The following is a 25,216-nucleotide window of genomic DNA, read 5'->3' as shown; positions in this document are numbered from 1 at the left end:
GAGTCGGAGCAGAGAAGATAAGGGCTGAATACCTGGCGGTCAACGGGTTCGGAGACCAGAACAAAGCGGGCAAAAATCATGCGGTGTTCGGACTCAGGCTCGCGGGACTTAGCCAGGATGCCCCAGAGATAAAAATTGAAGCGATTGCGTGGAAATTCCTTGCAAACGCAAAGAAAGTCACCCCGACGGATTTTTAAAAGGGCCTGATAGGCGAGGGGAAGGACTTAGCCGATGACCGGTACATAACCGGTCAACAAGGCAACCAATTTGACATCATCGTCGGCTGTGATTTCATCTGGTCGATAATGCAGCACAAGACCATCCCAGGCGCAAATGGGCTGGTCGCATGTGCAAGCAAAGTCGGCTGGCTGATCTTCGGCACGATAGATGAAAAAAGTAAGGCGGAAGAACAAGTGTTGGCCGCGGCTATAGACGTGCAAAAGCCAATGATGGACTTAAAAGAATTTTGGAGTCTAGAACATATGGGAGTAACCCCGCAAGAAAAAGCAGAACGCGCATTCTTGGAGACCTATCAGGATACGATTCTGCGGGCAGCCGATGGGCGATACATGGTTTTGTTCCCCATCAAGATCGGCCATCGCAGAATCGAATCCAACCGGAACATCGCGATGATACGGCTGCAAGGGCTGCTGGGCAAAACCCAATTGGAAGATAAGCTGAAATACCACGAGATATTCCAGCAATATATCAGAGACGGATTCATCGAAGAAGCCGGCCGAGAATTCACCGGTGACTGCACATACTTACCTCACCGCTTGGTGATTAAAGTTAGCGCGGAAACCACGAAAATTCGGCCAGTGTTCGATGGATCAGCCCACATGAAGGAAAGACCTAGCATCAACGATGCTTTGGAAATAGGGCCAAATCTAAACCCGGAAGTATTGGCGGTCTTGTTGCGGTTCCGACAGAATCGGATAGCCTGGACCGCAGATATCACTCAGGCGTTTCTCCAAGTTGAGATCCGCCCGGAGCACGGGCAGTTGATAAGGTTCATCTGGGTCAACGATCCTAGAAAACCTCAGCCCAGATTGATCGAGTATAGATGGAAAAGAGTGCCGTTCGGGTTGTCATGCAGCCCGTTCATTCTCAAGGCCGTCATCCTCAAACACCTGAAAGGGTTTGAAGGAATATACCCCGAGACAGTGCGACAGCTACAACAGCAGTTGTACGTTGACGACTGGCTAGTGGGGGAGACCAATGTTGACGAAGCGGAGAAGCGTATTCGCAAAGCGAACACGATCTTCAAAGCCGCAAAAATGGAGCTGTTCAAATGGATCTCCAATAGTGCAGAATTGATTGAAAGACTGCCGGAGGTCCAATTTAAAGAGACGGTCACGAACGTGGCAGCAGAGGGAAAGTCAGCCACAAAAGCCTTAGGGTTGATCTGGGATCCAGCATCGGACAAATTTAGGTTTGATCCGACGCAGGTACTCAGAGAAGCACGAGAAATTGGTGACAGACCCACCAAACGGAAGCTTTTCAGCCTGGCACTGAAAATCTTTGACCCTTTGGGCTCATCGCTCCGGTGACGTTGGTGGGGAAATTCATCATGCAAAAGGTCTGGTTGGCAGGATCAGGATGGGACGAGCCCATTCCAATCGAGGTAATACCTCATTGGAAAACTTTCATTGACGGGATAACTGAGCTGAATAATACATGTCAGCCCCGATGGTCGGGGGAATATGACGGGAGACTCCATTTGTTCTGCGACGCAAGCAATGACGCCTACAGTGTGGTGGAATACCTGCAGAGAACCGACGGGGAAGACCCAGTGATGCTGTGCAGCAAAACGAGAGTAGCGCCGGACCCCAAGAAATCAGTCTCGATCCCGAGGCTGGAGCTTCTGAGTGGGCTCTTGGCAGCGAGACTCGGGAGCTACGTCGAGTAAGCGACGGAAACACAGATCAAGAGGATACTTCTGTGGACCGACTCAGCGATAGCTTTCTGGTGGATGAAAGGCGAGGCTGGTCGGTGGAAGCAGTTTGTCCATAATAGAGTAACGGAGATAAGGCGGACAGTGGAGACTAAGGAAATCAGACACTGTCCAGGGTTAAAAAACCCGGCGGACGTGGCTAAGGAGCTACGGTGGCACAATTGAACGCGCAGAAGAGTTGGTGGTCTGGCCTATCGTCGATGGGAAAAGAGAAAGAGTGGCCCCAGTCACCAAGCTCAGCGACCGAGCTCCAGTTGCAGGAGGTCTCGGTCGAAGAAAAGGCAGACGAGAAAATACAATGTGCGGTATCGATCGAAGCAAAGTGGTACGAGAGATTCAGCTCCATGCGGACCATGGTAAGAGTCTTGGACACGATGCTGAGAGCGATAAAGAAGTTCAAAGGCAAAGAAAGTCCGGAAAGCCAGGTTGCAACGGTCAGATACCGGGGTAGAAAGTTGAAGTTCCCCGTGTTGACCACAGACGAAACTCGAGAGGCAACGCTCGAGCTTTACAAAGAAGCCCAGGCGACTCACTACGGAGCAGTGGTGAAGAGCTTTAAAGCTGGGAAAACAGAAGTCCCACATGAGTTGAGGAAACTCGGCCTCATGTGGGACGAAAAAAACGAGTTGATCAGGTGTCGAGGCCGGCATCTAAATTGGATGGAATACAATAAAAAAGCAGCGCTCATTCTGCTACCGGCCGAACACATCATAACCAGAAGACTGATTGAACAGACGCATCTTTGGTTGAAACATACCGGAGTGATGGGGGCACTCAGAACGGATTTCTGGATTCCGAAGATGCGGCAAGCCATCAAAAAAGAGACGAGTAAGTGCACGAGATGCCGGAGAATGGACTCGAGGCACTTCGATGAGAAACCGGCGCCACTACCGTTGGACCGCCTGCAAATGTCGAACCCGTTCCCGATAACGGGAGTAGATTTCACGAGCCCGTTCCCAGTGGAGTCGCCGACAAAACGAGGGTATTCGTGTGTATTTTCACCTGTGCCGTAACGAGAGCTGTCCATCTCGAAGTTACGACCGACCAGGAGATCTCCACGTTTGTCTTCGCGCTGAGACGATTCTTTGCTCGGAGAGAGTACCCTAGGGCACTCTACTCCGACAACGCAGGAACGTTCACGTTGGCCGCTAAGTACCTGAGAGCAGCGTACAGAGACAGCAGGATGTTTAACACGCTGGTTGATCTCAACATAAAGTGGAGATTTTCACCGATTCTGGCCCCTTGGTGGGGCGGATTCGGGGAAAGGATGGTGCAGACCGTTAAACGGCTGCTATACAAAACGTACGGAAGCGATTGCATGGAGTACGATCTATTCCAGACGGTGTTGACAGAGATTGAGGACACCATCAACACCAGACCGTTGACATATGTGGCAGAAGACGATACGGAGCCACTAACGCCCAAGCAATTGGTCACAGGCTACCGACAACAGCGGCATCACCCAGTCGATGACGAGTAGAGAGAATACTCGGACCGGGTGACGCTGACAAAGAGAGAGAGGATCAGGAGAAACCTGGTGGCTCAATGGTGGAAAGATTTCTACACGGAATACGTGATGGATTTGGAGCAGTTTCACTGCCCAACTCCAGGACATGTGAAGGAGATCGAATTGGGACAAGTCGTGTTGATTCACGACGAGTCGGCCAAAATAACGAGATGGAAGTCCGGGAGAGTAGTCAAGTTAATCCCCGGCAATGATGGAAAGACGAGGCGTGTGAACGTGCTCATAGCAGATAAATTCAGAGGTAAAGAGTCGATCATGATAACGAGAGACCCGAAGAGTTTATATCCGTTGGAGCTCCACGCGGGCCAGATAGATGACGACCATCGGAACACCGGACCCTACGAAGACAGTGAGCTTTCGCGAACTCAGTTAGACCAAGGTCTAACGGGGGGAGTGTCGAAAATTCCGACGGACGAAGCTCACAGCCATCATCCGGGTGCTAATCCTTTGGCCGAAGAAGGCTAGACTCAGACGAGTCACCCTTGGTGGAGTGCCGCGCTACCGAGGGTAAGGAAGTCCATTAGCGGAAGCAAGTGACTTAAGACGGCCTACGGCTCGCGAGAGCCGTAGATTGGAGGCTGGAGCTCGAGACTGTGCTATTGGAACTAGCTGAGTGCTTTTCCATATATATGGAGACACCTGTTGAGGGTGAAAGGAACGACGTGAGGGTTGAACTCATTGAGGCGGAGCCTGCAGGGTTCATCCCGCCAGATTATAGGTTTCGTTCCCGCAGGGTTATCGGGAGGTTTACTGATCGATAACCGGCAATCATCAGCAGCGGTTCCCTCTATTACAGGATCGGACGGCCAGACAAATTAGACAACGATGTAGTTTACTGTGTATAAAAGGGGCCGTCGTGCCATGATAATACACTCACTTTTTCTCACCGAATTGTCGTGTAAAGGTCGCTCATTTCGCTCCAGTAACCCGTTCTATTCCAGAAAGGTCCGAAGCTCTCCTGCCGCCGCCTCCTCCAGCTTGCCAGCCGCCTGCACTGACGTGCCAGTCCGCGACCGAAGCAGCCATCCCGAGACTTCTCTTCAACCGCTACGAGTAATACTCTGGGGCCGTTTACGCTGTTGAGCCTGATAAGGCTTAACAGACTTTGAACGTGCTCTAGCCCGACAAGGCGAACAGCCGTCACCGGACTTACCAGTGCAAGCCCGATAAAGGCGAACGCAGTAGTCGTTTGGAAAAGTTCTACGGCACTACAGAGAAAGTTAAACCGAAGTAAAGGCACACAGTCTGGCAGGCTTACCACCGTAAGACCCGACTGACCTTCTGCGCCAGCAGTAATCTGGCCTTACGGGACAAGATTCCTGAAAATCCTTAGCCTACACACTTTTTTCCACCGAATTTCCTGGCTGATCTCCTTTATTGGTATTGTTGTTTTGATTGCATTTTTTCCTTGTTGTTGTTGTCTGTCTGCTGTTGCCACTCCGCTGCTGTTGTTGGGATTGCTGCATTGCTGCCTTTGCCGCCTTGCCGTTATCCTGGTCTACGTCTGTCAGCCGCCTTCCAGCCATCAACCGCCCGGAATCTTACAATCATCCGCACTTTAAGAAGATCTCATCATAAGTAATTAATACTCTAAACTTTTCTTGTACCTTTAGTTGTTGCTGTAGTGTCGCGGCAATAACCGCCATATTCGTGTTCCGTTCTTTACGGCCAATTCTACCTTCATATACGGACACCCTATAAGGTGTCAGGTCGAGAAAAATAAACAGAACATCTATACGCTGGGACTCCGGTGCTAGGCCTGAGAAAGAAATATACAAATACGCTGGCACTTCGGTGTTAGGCCTAAAAAATAAGAATATTAAGAAAAATATACAGTAAAAATATGTACCTGAGTCGGCAGTCTCCGACAAAAAGTTTACTAAAACTCTATATGGTCCTTCGAACATTTATTTTCAGTGGCAGAACAAAGCCAAAAAGCTGTGTACAATTTTTTCCAAAATCTACTGGACACAGACGTGCGCAGCTATACGCTCTGGACAGAGCTGGAAAAGAACTTGCCAAAAGGAGTATTCAGGAAATTGAGGTTGCCGGAACCCTTTCCGGAGCAACGCAAGCCAGACTCGAAAAGGCCAAAACCTTACTCGAGGCCAGCACCAGAACCGCAAGACGCCGTGCCACTGCTGAGCCCCGAAGAAAACAAGCTCCTGGAGGAGTTAACCCACACCCGAACAACACAGGCTGCAGTGATCGCAGCAGCACAAGCATCAGCCCAAGAAGCTGAAAGAAAAGCAAAAAATATACTTGAAGCATCTTTAATCTGAAAAGAAAGAGAAAAACTACGTCTCCGAGAAGAAGCTCTAGCCACCGTAGCCAAAAAAAACCCGGTTCAAACCCCGCCGGAGCCACAACCTGTGCCATCAAAACAACGACCCACCCTGCTGGAAAAAATAAATCTGGAAATCAAAGCGCAGACAATTCCCAAACCACTGCCGATAGAGGTCAGATCAGTCGCGTCAACACCCAGAAGACGTTACAGCAGAATCGTCCCAGCGGAGAAGATAAATTAGAGGCTGGCAAGAAAGTTTGCGAGGCACGGATTAGATACGTCCTCAGAAGAAGAGGAGGAAATTCTCAAATCTCTAGTGTCAGCATAAAAAACTGTTTTTGTTCATTGAGAAATAAAATTCTTTTGTTAAACAGAAAATAGCTTGAAAATTCATTTATTTGTAACTTAAGTAGTTTCTCTAATGCTATATTAATTTAGTTATTGTTTTTCACAATTATATTATAATTGTTTTTCTTAAACACGAGACGGGATTCTCTATCAGCTTTTTCCTCACCCTTGCCTGACCCAAACCTACCATCCCATCCAAGAAAGAAAAAACCAAATCCAGAAAAAGAAAAAGACCCGAAAAATATTTACTTAGGGAAATTAAGCAAATGCTACGTGGAAAGTCTTATTTTTAGAACACATAATATATTTTCTTTGAAAAATGATATATTTTCTTTTTGCAATCTAAATAGAAAGCTATCACGTCAAATTTTTCTGACAAATTTTTTTACTCAAAGAAATTCATTCTTATGTTTTACCAATTTATTTTCATATTGTGTCCGTATCTATCGGTATCTTAACTTAAGGAAGGTTGTTAAAATGACGAGATCATCAAAGAAAAATCTTCATATAATGAATTCATATTCAATATTCAAGTCATATTCAAGTCCTTTATATCGAAAAGGACAAGCCGAAAATGCAAAATTACCAGTAAAGTTTAACTTAACTGCAAAAAACACCATCACTAGAAGACATAAAGAATCAAGGTTGAGCAAATATTGCATAAACAAATTTTTCTTCTTGTCCATTCTTTTGAAATTTTGAATTTGATGTTTCTATATTTAATCTACTTCAGAGTGATGATGATGTGACTGTTTATGAAACAGGAAGAGAAGGACTGTGGTGATATGCTTGGTTTACGGACAACTCACGTTAACCAACGAATGGATTCCATCAAGACATTCATAAATGTTTCATGAAGTTCGCAATTAGTTTATTGTGTGATGAATAAATAAGACATTGCTAGTTATCTAGGACGTGTATTTCACAAGACACTTTTGTGACATGTGTGACAAAATTATCTCGTAAAGTAGACCTCTGAGATAACTAGCACTGTATTAAAAGATCATCGATATTACTTCATGCAAGCGTATAATGTCCAAGCCGTAAATGGGAATTGAAACATTAAATCGTAATCTATCGATATTGGTGAATGTTTTGTTTTCAATGAACTGTTGCTTTTGGTAGGATGAGATAGCATCATAGCAAAACAAACCATTAACAACATACAGATTCGCGAGAATGAATAACACCTGACGCTTATTGTTGGAGCCTTTTGACGTACAGTATCCTGCACAAAAATCCAAACACCGATTTAATTTTTTAAAGCCACCTATTGGCGGGGTAAAGGGTTTTTTGTTTGTTTTTCTTTAAGAGGGAGGATAGACGGGGTGATGGACACATAGGGCAGGGTTGGGTAAGTCTAGACATTTTTTTTATGCCTTAAGGTATTACGCTTTAAGGCAAGTAACAGGTCGGGACATTTTTGCAACCCCCAGGTTGGTGTGTTTTTTTGGACAGTTGGAAATGTTGGACTTAGGCTGTGTAATATTCATTACTTAAATAAATTATATAGCTGCCGGTGCACGGTTGTGTCGATACCGATGGCATATATGTAGAGCCTCGGATTGCGACGCCGTAGATCAGTGTTTGATTCCCGATAAGGAATTGTGAAATATTTCGTATCGTTAAGATATTCTTCATTCGAATTTGCTGGGAATATTAATTTCTTAAGAACAAATGGGATTATTATTTTTTAAATTATTTAATAAACAAAAAAAGCACATATTGCTCGATGAAAATTTGTTTTATAAATGAACGAGAATTTCTCATAAGTTAACCATAATAATTCATCACCTCATCTGGAATCGAACACCGATCTCCAGCATCACATTCAGAAAGGCTACAACTACACCATTGACAACGACGTAAACATTTACAGGCAGCCGAAACATAAGCTAAATTGTTTCGGTAAGCAACATTACCAAGCCCAAGCCCTAAATTTTCAGCTGTCGTTTTAAAGAGCACACCACCCTGGGGGTTGCAAAAATGTCCCGAACTGTAACTTGCCTTAAAGCGTAATACCTTAAGGCACTTTTTTTAAATGTCTAGACTTACCCAACCCTGCCCTGTCGTGTCCATCACCCCGTCTACCCTCCCCCTTAAAGAAAAACAAACAAAAAACCCACTACCCTGCCAATAGGTGGCTTAAAAAAATTAAATCGGTAATCGTATTTTTGTGCAGGATACTGTACTATTGGCTGAGTGTTGTTGGGTAAACGCCACCGCAATCAAAGGTGGAAACAATGGGAACCATCTGTGGAGAATGGAAACTTTATTTCTACTTTTAGAAAATGGCAATGCTGGCGGAATTGGTACGATTTTCTCTATCTAGCCCAAAAAAGGTCTTATATTTTTTGGTAAACATAAGTAAAGATTACTTTGAAGCCATTTCGAAAAAGGAAACACAAAACCTAAATATTAATGAAAAAATCTTAGCGGATTATTATTAAAAACTATTCCAGTCACTTAAGGAAGTATAGTTTCAGTAGCCAAAACAGCACTCCCACTTCCGACATTTAACGGAGATATCACAGCCTGGAAAGGTTGGAGGCTGATGTGGGCCACCTACGACCAAAACCCACAACTGTCAGAAATAGAGAAGTTTCAATATCTACGGAATGCGCTGAAAGGGAAAGTGGCCGAGTGTATCGCTCACCTACAATTTAGCAAGAAACAATATAAGAACGTGCTAGACTAACTGGAAAATAGGTTTGGAGATCAGAAGAAGCTGAAAAACAAAGTACGACTTTACGTACAGACAAAGTACGACTTTAAGGAATTCTGGACTCTGGAACACATGGGAGTCACCAAAGAAGAGCTAGAAGACCCGGGATTCCTAAAAACATACCAGGAAACGATTAAAAAAGGTCAAGATGGAAGGTATGAGGTACTGGTACCATTCAGGAATAACCGCAGGTCTATAGAGACCAACAAAAACATAACCACAATCAGGTTAACAAATATGCTGAAAAAGATGACCAAAGAAGAAAGAACGGAATATCACAAGATGTTTGACCAGTATGAGGATGATGGATATATAGGGGAAGCAGACACCAGTTACAACGGAGTTTGCAATTACCTACCATATAGTCCAGTCATCAAGACAGACGCAAAAACAACGAATATCAGACCCGTGTTTGACGGATCGGCGCACCAGCAAAATAAACCAAGTATAAACGACCTATTGGAAACAGGGCCAAATTAGAACCCAAAAATCTTGGCAGTCCTGCTAAGATTCAGACAAAGTAAGATTGAATGGACAGAGGACATAGCACAAGCATTTCTTCAGATAGCAATACAACAGGAACACGAACAATTGATCAGATTCTTATGGGTAGACAACCCCAATGAAGAACCAGTTACGATCAAGGAATATAGGTGGAAACAAGTCCCCTTCGGGCTATCTTGCAGCCCGTTTATTCTAAGAGAGCTGATCCTGAAATGCATGGAAGAACACCAAAAAGTCTTTCCAGAACTAACAAAACGATCAGAGGATCAACTTTATGTGGATGATTGGTTGGGGGGAGCTGACTGCATCAGCCAAGCGCTCATACTCATAGATCAAGCAAGGAAATTGTTCCAGTCAGCGAAAATGGAACTTAGGAAATGGACAACAAACCACGAAGAGCTGAGAAACTCACTAGAAAATGTGTTGCAATTCCAAAACGACATTATAGGCATGGCCCGAAACTCAGATGCATCCATAAAAGCATTAGGGGTTACATGGAACCCCACGACAGACACGTTGCAGTTCAACCCAGACAAAGTTGTTGAAGACGCTAAAGAGCTCAATAAAAGACCAACTTAAAGGAAGCTGTTTAGTCTGGCGTTGGAGACGCGATTTAATTTTATTCATCCTTTGTTATTGCATGTATACATGGCGTTATGTAGACCTTTATTGTTTTAGGCTTTTGGCCCTTTAATTGTTGCATAGCGGGCAGGATGGCATCTCATTGAATTTTAGGCCTTGATTTATGGGTTTAAGTATTCACTTGTGGATGTCAGTTGACATATTGCGTTCTCGACATTGACACTTCGTCTTAGACCTGATTTGAATCTTTGTGCATTTCCGTGGCATTTAAGAGAGTAACTTAACATTTCAATTGTTCGTTGAATCCCCATTTTATGTTTGTTAATTTTAAAGATAAGGATTGCCCGTGATTGCATGTTGTCTGTCGTTAGACTTGGAAGAAGGTGCATGAGAAGCACATGTGGAATTGGTGAGACACGTTTTAAATTGCTAGTTCAATTATTGTTACGACTTGCCTGACCTAATTGAATTTTGCATGTTCAGACATTGTCTCTGTCTCCCCATTTGCTTGGGAAACCTGCGTGGCAGGATTGATTCACCCAAGCCTGGTCCCTTCCAGGTATGCGTAAAGTGTTTCATGTGTAACCTATGGCATTATGTTAATTGCATGATTGTACTCCGTAGGATTTGTGTTAGCTTTTGATTCTTTATTGACGCGAGTGGTTTGTTCATTTGACGTTCGGAGTGAAATACAGTCCACTTTTTTACCACCGAGCTACCATCTGGTCCTTCGAGCCGGAGACCTGATCAACATTGACTGACCTCGTAATTGAGTTGACAGGCCCATGACTGATTGATTGAAGAGATTTGGAGCTCATCTTGTGTTCTGAACTGAATTGATTGACCTGAGAAAGATCCTGGGCTCGCATTCTTGATTCAGATAAGCTGAGTGAAACGGACGGCTCTCTTTGCTTTGCTATGGGGACTCAATCTGTAGCAGAATGGACTTTGGAGGCCTGTAAGGCCAAGTAACGAGGAATCCGCTTCAAGATTACTGGCTGTTACAATCGCATCCAGAACATCGTGACGAATACTTTGTCACGCCGAGACGCTGAGAAGCAGCTTACTGATTCGCGTAAGCTCTTGGGCGAGTTGGAAACGATCCACGACCTGATCATAGAGCTCGTGGATGACGATGACGTGGCAAGGGCCCAGAGCACACAACACCTAACGTATGCCTCAGCAGAAGACGGTGCATCAGCCATGGTCGAGAATTACCTGCTAAGGGACAAGATGATACCTCTTCAGTGGTGCCAGAGACAGAGGAACAGATTGCACGACGAATAGCGTTACAAACCGCCGAGCAACAAGTACGAGACGCACGCGCTGAATTTGAGGCTGCCGAGCAGGCACTCATTGACCTGGGAGATGACATATCTGCTCTGGAGGAAGGGGAAGCGAATCCGTACGATTCGGTGTCACAATCTGGACGAAAAGCACACAAGGAAAAGGAACCGAGTTTGACTGACGTTGCTGAGCCACCTGACCGCTGGATTGATACATATCTGGCCGGCAAGGAGATGCCGATTGTTCGTGATAAGGGGGCCAAATCGTTGGTCAACGTCCAGCTGGAGGCTTATACGGGCCGTGAACTTGATTGGTTTGCTTGGATCAGCATGTGATTTGCGCTGGTTCACATTACGTGCAAGACTCCTAGCGAGAAGCTTGCCATATTGAAGAATTATTTGATGGGAGACTTAGCCGATATTGTGCATGGCCATGGACGAGGTGAGGCTGGTTACAAGGAGGTTCTGCAGCGATTGAAGAGCACATGCGGGAGTCGAAAGGTGATTCGAGCGGCCCATCTTCGGGAGTTGGATCAGATAGAGGCTCCGCGCAATGACCACATTCTTTCAAACGCTTTGCTGAGCGTGTACGAACCCATCTCTTCAACCTGTCGATTATTGGTGAGACGGGCAATGTTGACATCATCGAGAGACTGTCCCTCAAGCTGCAGCTAACGGATCGTTTGGCCTGGAATAATGGATGGGGAGCCGAAATCGATCATCGGAATATCAACGATTTTGGCCGCTGGCTGACAGCCAGAACAATGGCATACCAGAATGCGTATGCGATTGCGGATGAGCAGCAACGGCTAGCGAATGGAGTAAATCGGAACGAGTGCCCGCAATCATCCCAGGTGCCAAATAGATTCCTGCAGCAACAGCAGAAAAGGAACGTCCTGGCTTATCATGTGGCGTCTGCTGGTCAAAGGGAGAAATGAAATGGATCCGCCGGATCGAGTTGGGGAGTGGATGAGAAGGAGAGACGGCCGATGGATTTTCATTGCTTCAAGTGCAAAGGTGCTTATTGGCTTGAAGATTGCCATTTCTTTAAGGATCTCCCGATTAGTGAGTGGATGAGCTTTGCTCAGCGTCGAGGGCTGTGTTATGGCTGCTTTGGTGTTCGTCATGGGGCCATAACCTGCACTTTGAAGAAGGCCCGTGGCGTCAAAGGCTGTAAACTAACACACCAACGACTTCTGCATAAGAAAAACAGTGTGTAGGAGAGAATTGTTCGCCCACGTGCAGCACGCTCTTAACAGCATCAGATCGCGTTCAAGATGCTTCCACTGGACGCCGAAACAGCTGACGGAGAATTGGTGCCGGTAAATATCCTTATTGATGAAGGAAGCGATTCAACTTTGTTTTGCACAGCGCTGGTCCGTCGTCTTCAATTGGCTGGGCAAAAGCAAACTTTAATTATGGAAGGAGTGGGTGAGGAGTCGTCCACCCATAGAAACTTGGAATATTTGTAGATGAAACTGAAGACCGCCCTCTGTAAAATTGTGACGATCCACGGCTCCACGATGCCTTCGATTGCCAAACCGGTCAGAATTGTGGATTGGGAGAAGCTGATAAAGCTCTGGGCGCATTTGATTGACTTTCCGCCCTTCCGTGTGTGCAGCGGACGTATTTATATCCTGATTGGATTGGATCATAGAGCGCTAATCACCCCAATTGAATCCCGTTTTGGACGGAATGATGAGCCGACAGCATCTAAGACAAGAATTGGCTGGACCCTACAAGGAGCGGTTGGAATCGGAAATGAGGGCAACCCAGCAAGAGTTCATCGAGTGTTCACCCCGTCAGATGCTGGTCAGCGATTGGTGGAGCAAGTCAGGCGCTTCTGCGATACGGAATCGTTCGGGACGGAATTCCAGGCGGATGGCATGTCCAGCGAGACTAGGAGAGCAGTTATGAAAATGATATCGGAGCTGGAGAAGCTTCCAATTGGTTACGCAGCACCAGTTCTTTGGAAAGATGGAATACCGCCGGGCATTCCGGATAGTCGTTGGACGGCCGAGACAAGATTGGTGAGCTTGAAGAATCGGTTCAGCCGGAATCCGGAGTACGAAAGGTTCTATCATGCTGCCATGGAAAAGAACTTCATGAAGGGATACGCCCGGCGAGTTCCGCTGGAAGAGGTTGCGGAGAGGCCAACAAGATATTTCTTGCCTCATTTTGGAGTCCCTATGGTTGCTGGGCGGCCGGAACTACTTTTAGTGTTCGATGCGGCCGCCAAATCTGGAGGGAAGTGCTTAAAATATTTCATCACCTGTGGAACTGCATTGCAGAACCCTCTTCCAGCGGTCGTTATCGGCTTTCGTGAGGGAGACATAGGCTGGTCTGCGGATATTGGAGCGATGTTCAGTCGGATCCGGCTGAAGGACATTGATCGACCGGATCATCGGTTCCTGTTGCCAAAAAGGGATGGGTTCATTTCGATCTGCGAAATGACACGAGTTACGTTTGGGGTGTCATGTTCACCTTAGGTAGCCATCCGTACCACATGGCGAGCAGCTGACGACGCTGGACTAGACATGAAGGAGGCAGGTGACGGAGTTCGCTCAGATATTTATGTTGACGACTATCTGGCTTCAGCTGGCAATATGAGGGACGTGGTTAGAAAGGCAACTGGAGTCAAGAAGGTGCTTGCGGATGGCGACGGATGCTTTCACCTTGGACACTGGGTGTCCAACAGCAAGGAGTTATAAGCAGCTGTTCAGCCGGTTGCAGAAAGGGGAGCTGCTGTTGGAGCGATGTAATGCAGCCTTAGTGATGATCCGGGACTCATTCTTGGAATTGTTTGGAACCCTTCCACCGACAGGCTGTGATTTCGTGTGAAGCTGACGACCGTCAACTACACCAGGGTGGGCTTGCTGGCCCAGGAAGCTGGATTATTCGATCCTTTAGGAATAACCGCACCGATGACAGTCAAAGCGAAAATTAAGCTGCGTGAATTGGGGGTAAAATGCCTGAGTGGGACGATGCGGTGGTTGGCGATGAAAACGCTTGGTGGGAGCAGTACTTCAAAAAGATCGAGCGGTTGAAGGAGGTCGAGTTTGCCCGTTGCCTCTTCCCAAAAGCGGAGGAAATTGTGCGGACCGAATTTACACTTTTTCGGACGCGTCAGAAGAAGAGTGTGCTGCGTCCTGTTACAACCGTGTGGTCTATCGGGATGGTCAGGTGCTGGTCCGGCATGTTAAGACAGCCCCCAAACTGGCCCCTTTGAAAACGGTCTCGGTTTGCAAACTCGAGTTGAATGCTGGCTTGATAGGTGCACGGCTCGCCAAAATCGTCCAGACGGCCCTGAAGAGGAAAATGGATGGGCGATTCTTCTGGACGGACAGTTCTACTGTCCGAAATTGGGTCCGTGCTGTCTCATCACACTACCAGGTTTACGTCAGCCATAGGATTGAAGAAATCCAGACTCTCACTGAGCCGGATGAATGGCGTTTTATTCCTGTCCGTTTGAATCCGGCCGATGCAGCGACTAGATACCAATTAGAGGAGGATGAGATCCCGAGCTGGTGGTTGGATGGTCCAGCCTTTCTTTATGAAGAGGAGTCGGGATGGCCAACAGATCTACCTTGGATGGCGACCAAAAAGGAGCTGCAGTCCATCCATGTACATTTCAATTTGAGAGCAGCGGAACCATCGACAGCGAAGGATTGGCGAGCCGCCCGGAAAGCAGCTCAGGACGTTCCAGCATTGATCCGGTTGGAGGAGGAGTTACTTGACCTCGTGAAACGGAGTCAACAAGAGACTTACCCGGAACTGAAAAGGTTGCAGCAAAAGAAGCTGCTCCTGTTGACCCCGTTTATGGATGAAGCCGGCTTGCTGCGGCTTGGCGGAAGGCTCAGCTGAACCAAATTGCCTTAGGACGTGTTGCACCCGCCGAAATTGTCTGGCAAACATCCGCTCGCGAGACTCATCATCCGTGCATCCCATGAGAGTATGCACCACGTCGGAACTCATTTCATGCTGGCCCATACCCACCAGCATTTCTGGATCACCAATGGACGAGAGGTGGTCAAGCGAGTTCGTAATGAGTGTGTGGCTTGCCGTCGCTTTCACCCTAAGGCAGCTTTACAGATGATGACCGATGTGCATCGAGCTCGACTTGGCGCTGGGCTACCCCCTTTCACCTACACATCAGTCGATTATTTTGGGCCCATCGATGTGACACATGGGCGTGGAACAGTTAAACGATGGTGAGCTCTTTTTACGTGTATGGTGACAAGGGCATTGTAGGTGGATGTCGCTATTTCTCTTTCAGCGAGTGACTTCTTGATGGTGATGCGGCGTTTTGTGTTAGTGTATCGTGAGCTGGCTCACATGTTCTCTGACAATGGAACCAATCTGACAGGAGCTGAACGTCTTTTGCGTGTTGAACTGCAGCGTTTGAAAGGTGACAGTGTGTTTGAGACGGCGTTAAGAGCCCTCGGAGTTGAATGGTTCTTTCATCCGGCCCAGACGCCACATTTTGGAGGCTCGCACGAGTCACTAGTGCGATCAGTGAAGAACGCGTAATACGCCGCGCTGGACCAAGAGAAAGCTGTGTTACGCACACCGAGTGATGAAGTGTTGCGCACGCTCCCATTTGAAGTGGCTGGCCTTGGAATTCCCATCCGTTGACGTATACCAGCTCTGACCCCGATGACTTTCGGCCGTTGACGCCGAACGACTTTCTCAATCGGGCTCCTGTGGCTGACTTGCCGGTCGGAGATTTCCGACAGACGCTCCCACGTAATCATTATGATTACGTCCGGAGAATGACGAATCTCTTTTGGGACGTGTGGCGCGGATCATTTTTGCAATCGATGGTCAGCCGGAAGAAGTGGAAAATGCCTACGCGAAACTTCACCGTCGGTGTGTTTATTTTGGATGATTGAAAAAATGTTCCACGCGGACGCTTGCGGACCGGCAAGATCGTTAGGGTTTACCCAGGAGCGGATGGCAGTCTATTTTACCCGACCAAAGTATACTTAATATTTTAACTTAACTAACTTAACTTAACTTAAACTTAATTAACTTAACTTATAATTTTACTACTGAAGAAACTAAGCGAAGAGAGGAAGACAGGAAATTTGGGTGGGTAGGGGACGAAGCCCGAGTAAATCGAGAAAAATAGGGGATTTGGGTGGGTAAAGTAAAGTATATTATAGTACAGTAATATAATAAATTAGTAAAGTACAGTGAATGAAAGTCTACACAGTTTACTTAATAATTTAACTTTACTAACTTACCTTAACTTAAACTTAATATACTTAATTTATAATTAAACTACTAAAGAAACTAAGCGAAGCGAGGAAGACAGGAAATTTTGGTGGGTATACTAAGTATAGTAAAAATAAAATATTTACCAATATAAGTTATCCGTATTAAAAAATGAAAACTACACACCATATAGTCTAACAACCGAATGACCGGGCGTTATAATCACCTTTTTTTTCCGGCCCGATGGGAGAGCCTCTTGCGGGTATGTAGTTTTCCTCCATGCCTGTAAATCGCTAGATAGCAGTCCCACGGAGTGGAAAATCATTCGTATATTTATTAATATTTATTTTATAAATTATTTACAAAAATGGCAATGCTGATTTCAATTACTTCTGCTATTTATATTTCAGTCATATAAGAAAAGTATAGTTAGAGTACAATTAAAATTTCCAAAATGACATCGGTCCAAAAAAAACAGTTAATGAGTGATTTGAAAACTAACCTTGTAGACAAAATAATTCAGTTACAAAATGAATACCAGCTGAAATAAAACCTCTTCTGGAGACAAAAGTAAAAAACATTAAACCAGAAGATTGGACATTAGAAACATTGAAAAATTCGGGTTATACATTAGGGGAGAACGGGGCAGTTAGGGTAGTGTATATGTTGGCACTATCGATATTGAGATATGTTTTAATGAAACCTAAGTATAGGAAAAATTCACGCTTACGCAACCCGAAAATCTCCATCGTTTAAAAAAAAAATCATTAAAAAAGTCCTAAGGGTTCAGTAATAAATGAAACAATAATTTTGGCGCCTTAAAATCGTGTCATCAGCTTTGACAGATTTTTTCAATTTACGGGTTTCAGAAATGGAATAAAACTTTCAACAAATAATATTCTTGAAGGAAATTCTTTCCTCTTTCAATCTGATATTTGAGTTTATTATTTCTCCTTAGAGGAGTTACTGAAAAATCAATTTGATTAACGACACCTATTCTTGAGGCAAAATGGCCTGGCAACGTTGGGGCAGTTTGCGGGTATAAAATCTCTGTCGTCTAATGTCAAAATGGTGAGTCTTAAAAAGTCTGTCAATTTTTGTTAAAGATGGTTAGGCATTACATTAGAAAAACTGAACGTTGTATGTATCCAGATGGTTACATTTTGAAAGCTGTTAAGAAAGTTGTTGCTGAGAAACAAAAAGTATGTGATGTTTCCAAAGCAACCTCCATCCCAAAAAGATCTATACTGAGATATGTCAAAAATTTCTTGGCTGCTGGAATTCAAGATGAAGCTGAAGCAACTACAAGCATTGGGGGTTACCAAAAACCTCGTAAGGTAAATCTACTTATAATTTTTCTGTGTATGTGTTGCAATGTTAACTCTTTCTTGTTCGCTCTAGGTTTTCAGCAGCGAACAAGAAAGCAATCTTAGCAGTTACGTCAAAAGGGCCAGTGACATTTATCATGGAATCACTACCACAGACATGAGAAGATTGGCTTATCAGTACGCTACCCAAGAAAAATGTATTGTCCCTCTTTCTTGGTCGGTCAAGAAGGAAGCTGGAAGAGACTGGCTATCTGGTTTCATGCGAAGACATCAAGACCTTTCAATCAGAAAACCACAGGCAACATCTCTAAGCAGAGCTACCAGCTTCAACAAGCATAACGTTGATTCCTTCTTTGACAATGTTGAGGTCATAAGGTCTAGAGGCATTCCACCTTCTCGTTGGTTTAATGCTGACGAGTCTGGCTTTACCACAGTTCATGCACCTGATGGAATTATTGCTCGAAAAGGAAGAAAACAAATTGGTTCCATAACTTCAGGTGAGAGAGGCACACTGGTTACAGTCTGCCTTGCAGTATCTGCCACAGGAACGTCTATTCCACCATATTATGTCTTTCCACGGTAACATTCCTTTTAACTGAAATGTCGTCTTTTGCTAACATATTTGTCTCTTTATTTCAGAGTTCATTTTAAGGAATATTTCCTCAATGGTGCCCCTCTTGGTTCTGTTGGATCAGCCAATAAGTCTGGCTGGATGTCAGACAAAGATTTTGTTTTGTTCATGAAACATTTCATACAAAACGTTCGGCCTTCGAAAGAGAACGAAGTTGTTTTATTTCTCGACAACCACTCCTCTCATCTGTCGATCGAGGTAAGCCTATTGCTTCTATTCAAATTCTAGCCTTTTAATTATTTCTTATCTTATTGTATGTTCAATCTATCTAGGTATTAAATTTGGCGAAAGACAACGGAGTGGTCATGATAACTTTCCCTCCGCATTGTTCTCATAAGCTTCAACCCCTTGACAGAAGTGTGTTTGGTCCATTTAAAAGATACTACAATTCGTATTGCAGTTCATGGATGAAGGACCATCCAGGAAAACCTATGAGCATACACAACATCGCAGAGCTGGTTGGATTAGCCTTCCCGCTTGCAACAACACCAGCAAACATCACGTCTGGGTTTAGAGTGGCCGGGCTAGTCCCATTTAATAGATTTATCTTCGATGGTGACGTCGACTTTGCTCCATCTTTCGTCACGGATCGTCCTTTTAATTCATCACCAGTCCCTCCTATTGATGACTTCATAGAAATCCCAGCATCCAACGATAACATCGTCGAAGAAGGCCAAACTCCCGTTCCAGTCCAAAAAGACCAAACTCCCGTTCCAGAGAACCACATCGAGGCCAATGTTTCAACTACAATTCTACCCGACTTGGACAACATTGTGGTTATTTTCGAAGAAGATCCTTTGGCGACAGTTGAAAACGTTAATATTTCACTAGATGTTCAAAACGGAGAGGTAGGCCTAACTTTATTTCAATATATTTGCTGCAGCCATTAAATTCAATTTTTTTATAGACATTTGACCTGAGAGGTGTTCTCGAGGAGGATTCCAATAGAAATCCAGTGGAAATTATGAGACCCTACCCTAAAGCTGGACCGAGGAAAGGAAGCAGCACCGGCCGAAAACGAAGCACTGCCATCCTAACTGACACACCTGTTAAGGCCCAGCTGGAGAAGGAGAAGATGGCCACTGATGCGAAGAAAAACAAACTTGGCAAAGTCAGAAGAAAGTTAAATCCAACACCAGTGAAAAAAACTGCCAGAAAGTCAAGAAGAGCAAACCAAGAAAACAACAACCCAACCATTCCTTTGCAAAATTTACCCAGACCCTCTTCCAGTGCTCAAAATTTACCCAGACCCTCTTCCAGTGCTCAAAATGGATTAACTGATTCTTGTTTCTGTATTATGTGTCAAGAGAGTTTCTCTGAAAGCAGGCCCGGTGAAAAATGGGTGCAATGTGTGAAATGTTTGTTGTGGGCCCACGAAAACTGTGTGACCAAGAGTAAGCGGTTTTTATGTTTCGATTGTTCTTAGTTTTGTTGATGAATGGCCAATTTAATTTGTGATTTTCAATTTACTGATGTATCGTTAACATTTCCACAAAGAATATGCTTTTGAATCTTAACTTTCTTTATTTATTTATAAGTTTTACTGATGTACCGTCCCTTGGACTGTTAGTCCATAAGAATAACATGGGCTTTTATGCCCCCATACATGGAGCGAAGTGCCCCTTCAACGGGGCATCTCGTCTTTTAATTTTGATGTTTTCAAATTCACTTTTTGGCCTAATAAAGGTGAGTTTCTGTAAATTAAAAATTCGAGGCATATAGCTCATTCTCCTCTCTTTCTTTTAAGATAATCGGGAGTTTCGAAAGTTTATTTTTAAAGGTATGGTGGCCAAAAAACAAAAAATCGCGTCAACTAGTACAACTCTCCCCTATATAGATTTCTAAGTGAATTGATGACATCATCATTTACTGAGGAATATCTTAAAAGTAGTATATATATATATATAGTAATCATCATTCACTTTGAACGCTTGTGCGTTTTACCATAAGCGCCCGTGTTAAAAGCGCACGACTCCGACCCGCTTATTCTGGTCAAACGTATAAGCTATTTCTTATACATTTATATCGCTTAATAGCTAAAAATATTTTCTATTTATTGGTGAGATTGAAAAATTTTTCTGATTGCTGGTTTTCCCATCAAAGTAAAACCCAGCTATCTTTGAACATGGTGTTTCTTACATGTTAGCTTATGGAGAAAGGGTGTTTTTATTTGTTTAATTGTACACAAACAGCTTGAACCATTTGCATGCCGTTTGTTGGCATTGATGCGGATTTCATTCCTCTTTAGATGCTAGAAATCCCCTGGTACTAACTTATGAAATGAATTCCCTGAATTAATTTTTTGTCGACACATGTGTAATTTTAAGCGAATCGGCGCGGTGTCCCCCTCTGGCATACTCCCAGTACCACCCTCTACTTTGTACTTACAAGCGCGCGCTGAACAAAGGTTCAGCGGGTGGTACTGGGAGTATGCCAGAGGGGGACACCGCGCCGATTCGCTTAAAATTACACGTGTGTCGACAAAAAATTAATTCAGGGAATTCATTTCATAAGTTAGAACCAGGGGATTTCTAGCATCTACAGAAGAATGAAATCCGTATCAATGCCAACAAACGGCATGCAAATGGTTCAAGCCGTTTGTGTACAATTAAAGAAATAAAAACACCCTTTCTCCATAAGCTAACATGTAAGAAACACCATGTTCAAAGATAGCTGGGTTTTACTTTGACGGAAAAACCAGCAATCAGAAAATTTTTTCAATCTCACCGCTAAATAGAAAATTGTCTTAGCTATTAAGCGATATAAATGTATAAGAAATAGCTTATATGTTAGACTAGAATAAGCGGGTCGGAGTCATGCGCATTTAACACGGGCGCTTATGGTAAAACGCAAAAGCGTTCAAAGTGAATGATGATTACTGTATATATATATATAAATGTCAACTAATAACAATGTAATATGTAAATCACAATTTAGCACACAATAAATATGGAAAAGGTGGGGGATTCCCGAGAGACGTCCCATATTGGGTCGATCCGGCAAGATGACGCGCTGATAAAGCGGATCACGGAAGAGTCAGCCAAGGCGATGAAAAAATGCAAGGAAGATCTCCTTATTGAGCTGAGGCGGACTCGACTGATGGAACAAAGGGAGACCTCCGAAACGGGGGAGACTCCACATAAGAAAGACCAGCGGCGAAAAGCCGTCACTCAAGCAGCGCGTCGCGGCAACCATTTCTTGTGATACGAGAGACAATACCCCGGCGCTTTCGACTAAATCAACCAGATCTTCCAAGTCTCATAGCAGCAAACACTCACGGAAGGAGTCGCCCGGGGAAACACCTCGGTCCAGCAAGGATTGCCGAAAGGTCGCCGCGGAGAAGGTGCTGGCTAAACAATTTAAGAAGCACGGAATAAACACCGACGACGACGAGGAAGCCGTCCTCAAATCCCCGACAAGCCCTTACTCAGCCTGAAAAACCCCAAAGTCTTTTGTACATTTCTGTTATTGTTGTTGTACGAAAAATAAATATTTTTGAAAACCGAACTATCGTGTCTTAAGTGACTCAATTCTTCGGGAAGAAAGGGATAAAGAAAAATGACGGAATCGAGATCAGTCAAGACCCGAGCGGCAGTGGCGGCAGAGGTTTCTGAGGATCGGTTCTCGTTGCAAGAAGTAGCGTTGGACGAAACGAAAAACGACATCGCCAGCCTTAACGGGTGGGTGGAAAGAGTCGACGCTAAGTTCACAAAAGAATGTCAACGGCTGAGCCAAGAAGCTCAAACTGTAGCCGTCAGGCAAGATGGTATGCTCGTGACGTTAGATGCAAAGGTGCGAACGCTTGAAACGGAAGTTCGCCGAATCGGTGTGTTACTACCGCAAGTAGAGTTCCAGCAGCGTACAGAGACAGCAGGGTGTTTAACACGCTGGTTGATCTCAACATAAAGTGGAGATTTTTACCGAGTCTAGCCCCTTGGTGGGGCGGATTCTGGGAAAGAATGATGCAGACCGTTAAACGGCTGCTGTATAAAACGTACGGAAGCGATTGTATGGAATACGATCTTTTTCAGACAGTGTTGACAGAGATAGAGTACATGATCAACACAAGACCGTTGACATACGTGGCAGAAGACGATATGGAGCCACTAACGCCCAAGCAATTGGTGACGGGCTTCCGGCAACAGCAGCACCACCCGGTTGACGAAGAGGAGATAGAATACTCGGACCGGGTTATGCTGACTAAACGAGAGAGGATCAGGAGAACCCTGGTGGCTCAATGGTGGCAGGATTTCTACATGGAATACGTGATGGATTTGGAGCAGTTTTACTGCCCAACCCCAGGACATGTAAAGGAGATTGAGTTGGGACAAGTCGTGTTGATTCACGATGAGTCAGCCAAAAGAACGAGATGGAAGTCCGGGAGAGTAGTAAAACTAATTCCCGGTAATGACGGAAAGACGAGGCGTGTGAACGTGCTCACAGCAGATAAATTCAGAGGCAAAGGGTCAATCATGATAACGAGAGACCTAAAGAGTTTATATCCATTGGAGCTCCACGCGGGCCAGATAGATGATGACCATCGGAACACCGGACCCTACGAGGACAGTGAGCTTTCGCAAACTCAGTTAGACCAAGGTCTAACGGGGGGAGTGTCGGAAATTCCGACAGACGAAGCTCACAGCCCTCTTCCGGGTGACAACCCTTTGGCCGAAGCAGGCTAGACTCAGACGAGTCACCCTCAATGGAGTGCCGCGCTAAGGAAGTCCATTAGCGGAAGCAAGTGACATAAGACGGCCTACGGCTCGCAAGAGCAGTAGATAGAAGGCTGGAGCTCGAGACTGTGTTATTGGAACTGCCTGAGAGCTTTTCCATATATATGGAGACACTTGTTGAGGGTGAAAGAAACGACGTGAGGGTTGAACTCATTGAGGCGGAGCCTGCAGAGTTCATCCCGCCAGAATAAAGGTTTAGTTCCCGCAGGGTTATCGGAAAGTTTTCTGATCGATAACCGGCAATCATAAGCAGCGTTGCCCTCTATTCCAGGATCGGATGGTCGGACAAATTAAACAACGGTGTAGTTTTCTGTGTATATAAGGGGCCGTCTTGCCATGCTAATACACTCATTTTTTCTCAGCGAATTGCTGTGTCAAACAAAGTTTATTAGTCTCCCACTAACCCGTTCTCTTTCAGTCAAATCCGAAGCCCTCTTGCCGCCGCCTCCTCCAGCTTGCCAGCCGCCTCCCCAGACGAGCCAGCCCGCGAACGAGACGTCATCCCGGAGCCTTCTCATCACCGCACAAAGAGTAATACTCTGCGGCTGTACACTCTATTGAGCCCGACAAAGCCCAACAGAATCTGATCGTGCTCTAGCCCGATAAAGGCGAACAGCAGTTTCAGGACTTACCAGCGCAAGCCCGACAAGGCGACCGCAGTAGTCGTTGAAATAGTGCTACGGTACTTCAGATAAGTTAACCGTAGCAAAGGCATACAGTCTGGCAAGCTTACCACCGTAAGACCCGACTGACCATCTGCGCCAGCAGTAATCTGGCTTTACGGGATAAGATTCCTGAAACTTTCAATCGTTCTCGGCACTGCTCTAGCCAGACAAGGGGAAGGCAATACCGAAGACAACTAGTCGTGGCCTGATAAAACAAGAGCTGTTGTCGTAAGAGTGTGCTATGGCATTTACTGATAAATTTATCTGCCATCAACAAGGATACTCCGGCAAGCGTAACCCCGTAAGGCCAGACTATAACTCTAACCCAGCAGTCTCTGGCCCTTCGGAATAATATTCCTGAAAATGAAATCCATCGGTAAAACAATTAATGGACAAGATAGAATGGCGGAGAGGACCGAAATAGCTCACGATAGTAAAACAGTGGCCGAACATCAATAAAAGCAGACAACCCTCTCTTAGAAGAAATAAAGAAAGAGAAACCCCAAGAAAAAAAATTAGCCAATGCTAAATCCAATCATCAACACGTTGGTATGAGAGATACAGTACATTACGTACAGCTGTAAGAGTCTTGGCTGCGATTAGACGAGCATTGCGCAAATTCAGAAAGCAGTCGGAACCGGAAAAATCAACTGCGCAGACGGGGTAAGGGTCTTCAGAATTCCGTCCGTAAAAGAAATAGAAAAAGCAGAAATAGAATTCTGGAGCAGCTGAGTCGGCAGTTCCGACATTTGAATTTTATTCAGAAGCAAAACCTAAAAGCGGGTGCCCCCATCCGTAGCCTACACACTTTTTTCCACCGAATTTCCTGGCTGATCTCCTTTATTGGTATTGTTGTTTTGATTGCATTTTTTCCTTGTTGTTGTTGTCTGTCTGCTGTTGCCACTCCGCTGCTGTTGTTGGGATTGCCGCCTTGCTGCCTTTGCCGCCTTGCCGTCATCCTGGTCTACGTCTGTCAGCCGCCTTCCAGCCATCAACCGCCCGGAATCTTACAATCATCCGCACTTTAAGAAGATCTCATCATAAGCAATTAATACTCTAAACTTTTCTTGTACCTTTAGTTGTTGCTGTAGTGTCGCGGCAATAACCGCCATATTCGTGTTCCGTTCTTTACGGCCAATTCTTCCTTCATATACTGACACCCTATAAGGTGTCAGGTCGAGAAAAATAAACAGAACATCTATACGCTGGCACTCCGGTGCTAGGCCTGAGAAAGAAATATACAGATACGCTGGCACTTCGGTGTTAGGCCTAAAAAATAAGAATATTAAGAAAAATATCCAGTAAAAATATGTACCTGAGTCGGCAGTCTCCGACATAAAGTTTACTTAAACTTTATATGGTCCTTCGAACATTAATTTTCAGTGGCAGAACAAAGCCAAAAAGCTGTGTACAATTTTTTCCAAAATCTAC

At 45.0% G+C, this 25,216-nt stretch overlaps 3 protein-coding genes and 1 pseudogene across 3 annotated transcripts; all 4 read left to right on the top strand.

Annotated features, from left to right (window-relative positions):
• Positions 1-305: 305 nt before the first annotated feature.
• On the top strand, positions 306-1,550 carry LOC116928671. The gene has a single exon (XM_032935763.2). The coding sequence runs from the start codon at positions 306-308 to the stop codon at positions 1,548-1,550; it is 1,245 nt and encodes a 414-aa protein (XP_032791654.2).
• Positions 1,551-8,911: 7,361 nt separating this feature from the next.
• On the top strand, positions 8,912-9,922 carry LOC116928669. The gene is made up of 3 exons (XM_045178432.1): positions 8,912-8,994; positions 9,067-9,284; positions 9,339-9,922. The coding sequence occupies exons 1-3, from the start codon at positions 8,912-8,914 to the stop codon at positions 9,920-9,922; spliced, it is 885 nt and encodes a 294-aa protein (XP_045034367.1).
• A 921-nt stretch (positions 9,923-10,843) lies between these two features.
• LOC116928668 lies at positions 10,844-11,547 on the top strand (annotated as a pseudogene).
• Positions 11,548-17,063: 5,516 nt separating this feature from the next.
• Positions 17,064-19,883, top strand: LOC116933862. Its single transcript, XM_045177623.1, has 6 exons — positions 17,064-17,765; positions 17,830-17,972; positions 18,278-18,335; positions 18,409-18,585; positions 18,660-19,235; positions 19,295-19,883. Exons 1-6 carry the CDS (start codon positions 17,535-17,537, stop codon positions 19,811-19,813), a joined length of 1,704 nt encoding a protein of 567 aa, XP_045033558.1. The 5' UTR covers positions 17,064-17,534; the 3' UTR covers positions 19,814-19,883.
• The last annotated feature ends 5,333 nt before the right edge of the window (positions 19,884-25,216 follow it).

Source organism: Daphnia magna, linkage group LG8 (genome assembly GCF_020631705.1).
Source record: "Daphnia magna isolate NIES linkage group LG8, ASM2063170v1.1, whole genome shotgun sequence".
Taxonomy (NCBI): domain Eukaryota; kingdom Metazoa; phylum Arthropoda; class Branchiopoda; order Diplostraca; family Daphniidae; genus Daphnia; species Daphnia magna.
This window is presented reverse-complemented; position numbering and strand designations above follow the sequence as displayed.

Bases quoted from the DNA above. Each gene is read 5' to 3' on its own strand.
- LOC116928671 (XM_032935763.2), top strand. From the start codon at position 306: ATGCAGCACAAGACCATCCCAGGCGCAAATGGGCTGGTCGCATGTGCA.
- LOC116928669 (XM_045178432.1), top strand. From the start codon at position 8,912: ATGGGAGTCACCAAAGAAGAGCTAGAAGACCCGGGATTCCTAAAAACA. The intron at 8,995-9,066 runs GTATGAGGTACT...AACCACAATCAG, and splicing joins AAAAAAGGTCAAGATGGAAG to GTTAACAAATATGCTGAAAA. The intron at 9,285-9,338 runs GTATAAACGACC...AAATCTTGGCAG, and splicing joins GCACCAGCAAAATAAACCAA to TCCTGCTAAGATTCAGACAA.
- LOC116933862 (XM_045177623.1), top strand. From the start codon at position 17,535: ATGGTTAGGCATTACATTAGAAAAACTGAACGTTGTATGTATCCAGAT. The intron at 17,766-17,829 runs GTAAATCTACTT...TGTTCGCTCTAG, and splicing joins GTTACCAAAAACCTCGTAAG to GTTTTCAGCAGCGAACAAGA. The intron at 17,973-18,277 runs GTCGGTCAAGAA...CACTGGTTACAG, and splicing joins TGTATTGTCCCTCTTTCTTG to TCTGCCTTGCAGTATCTGCC.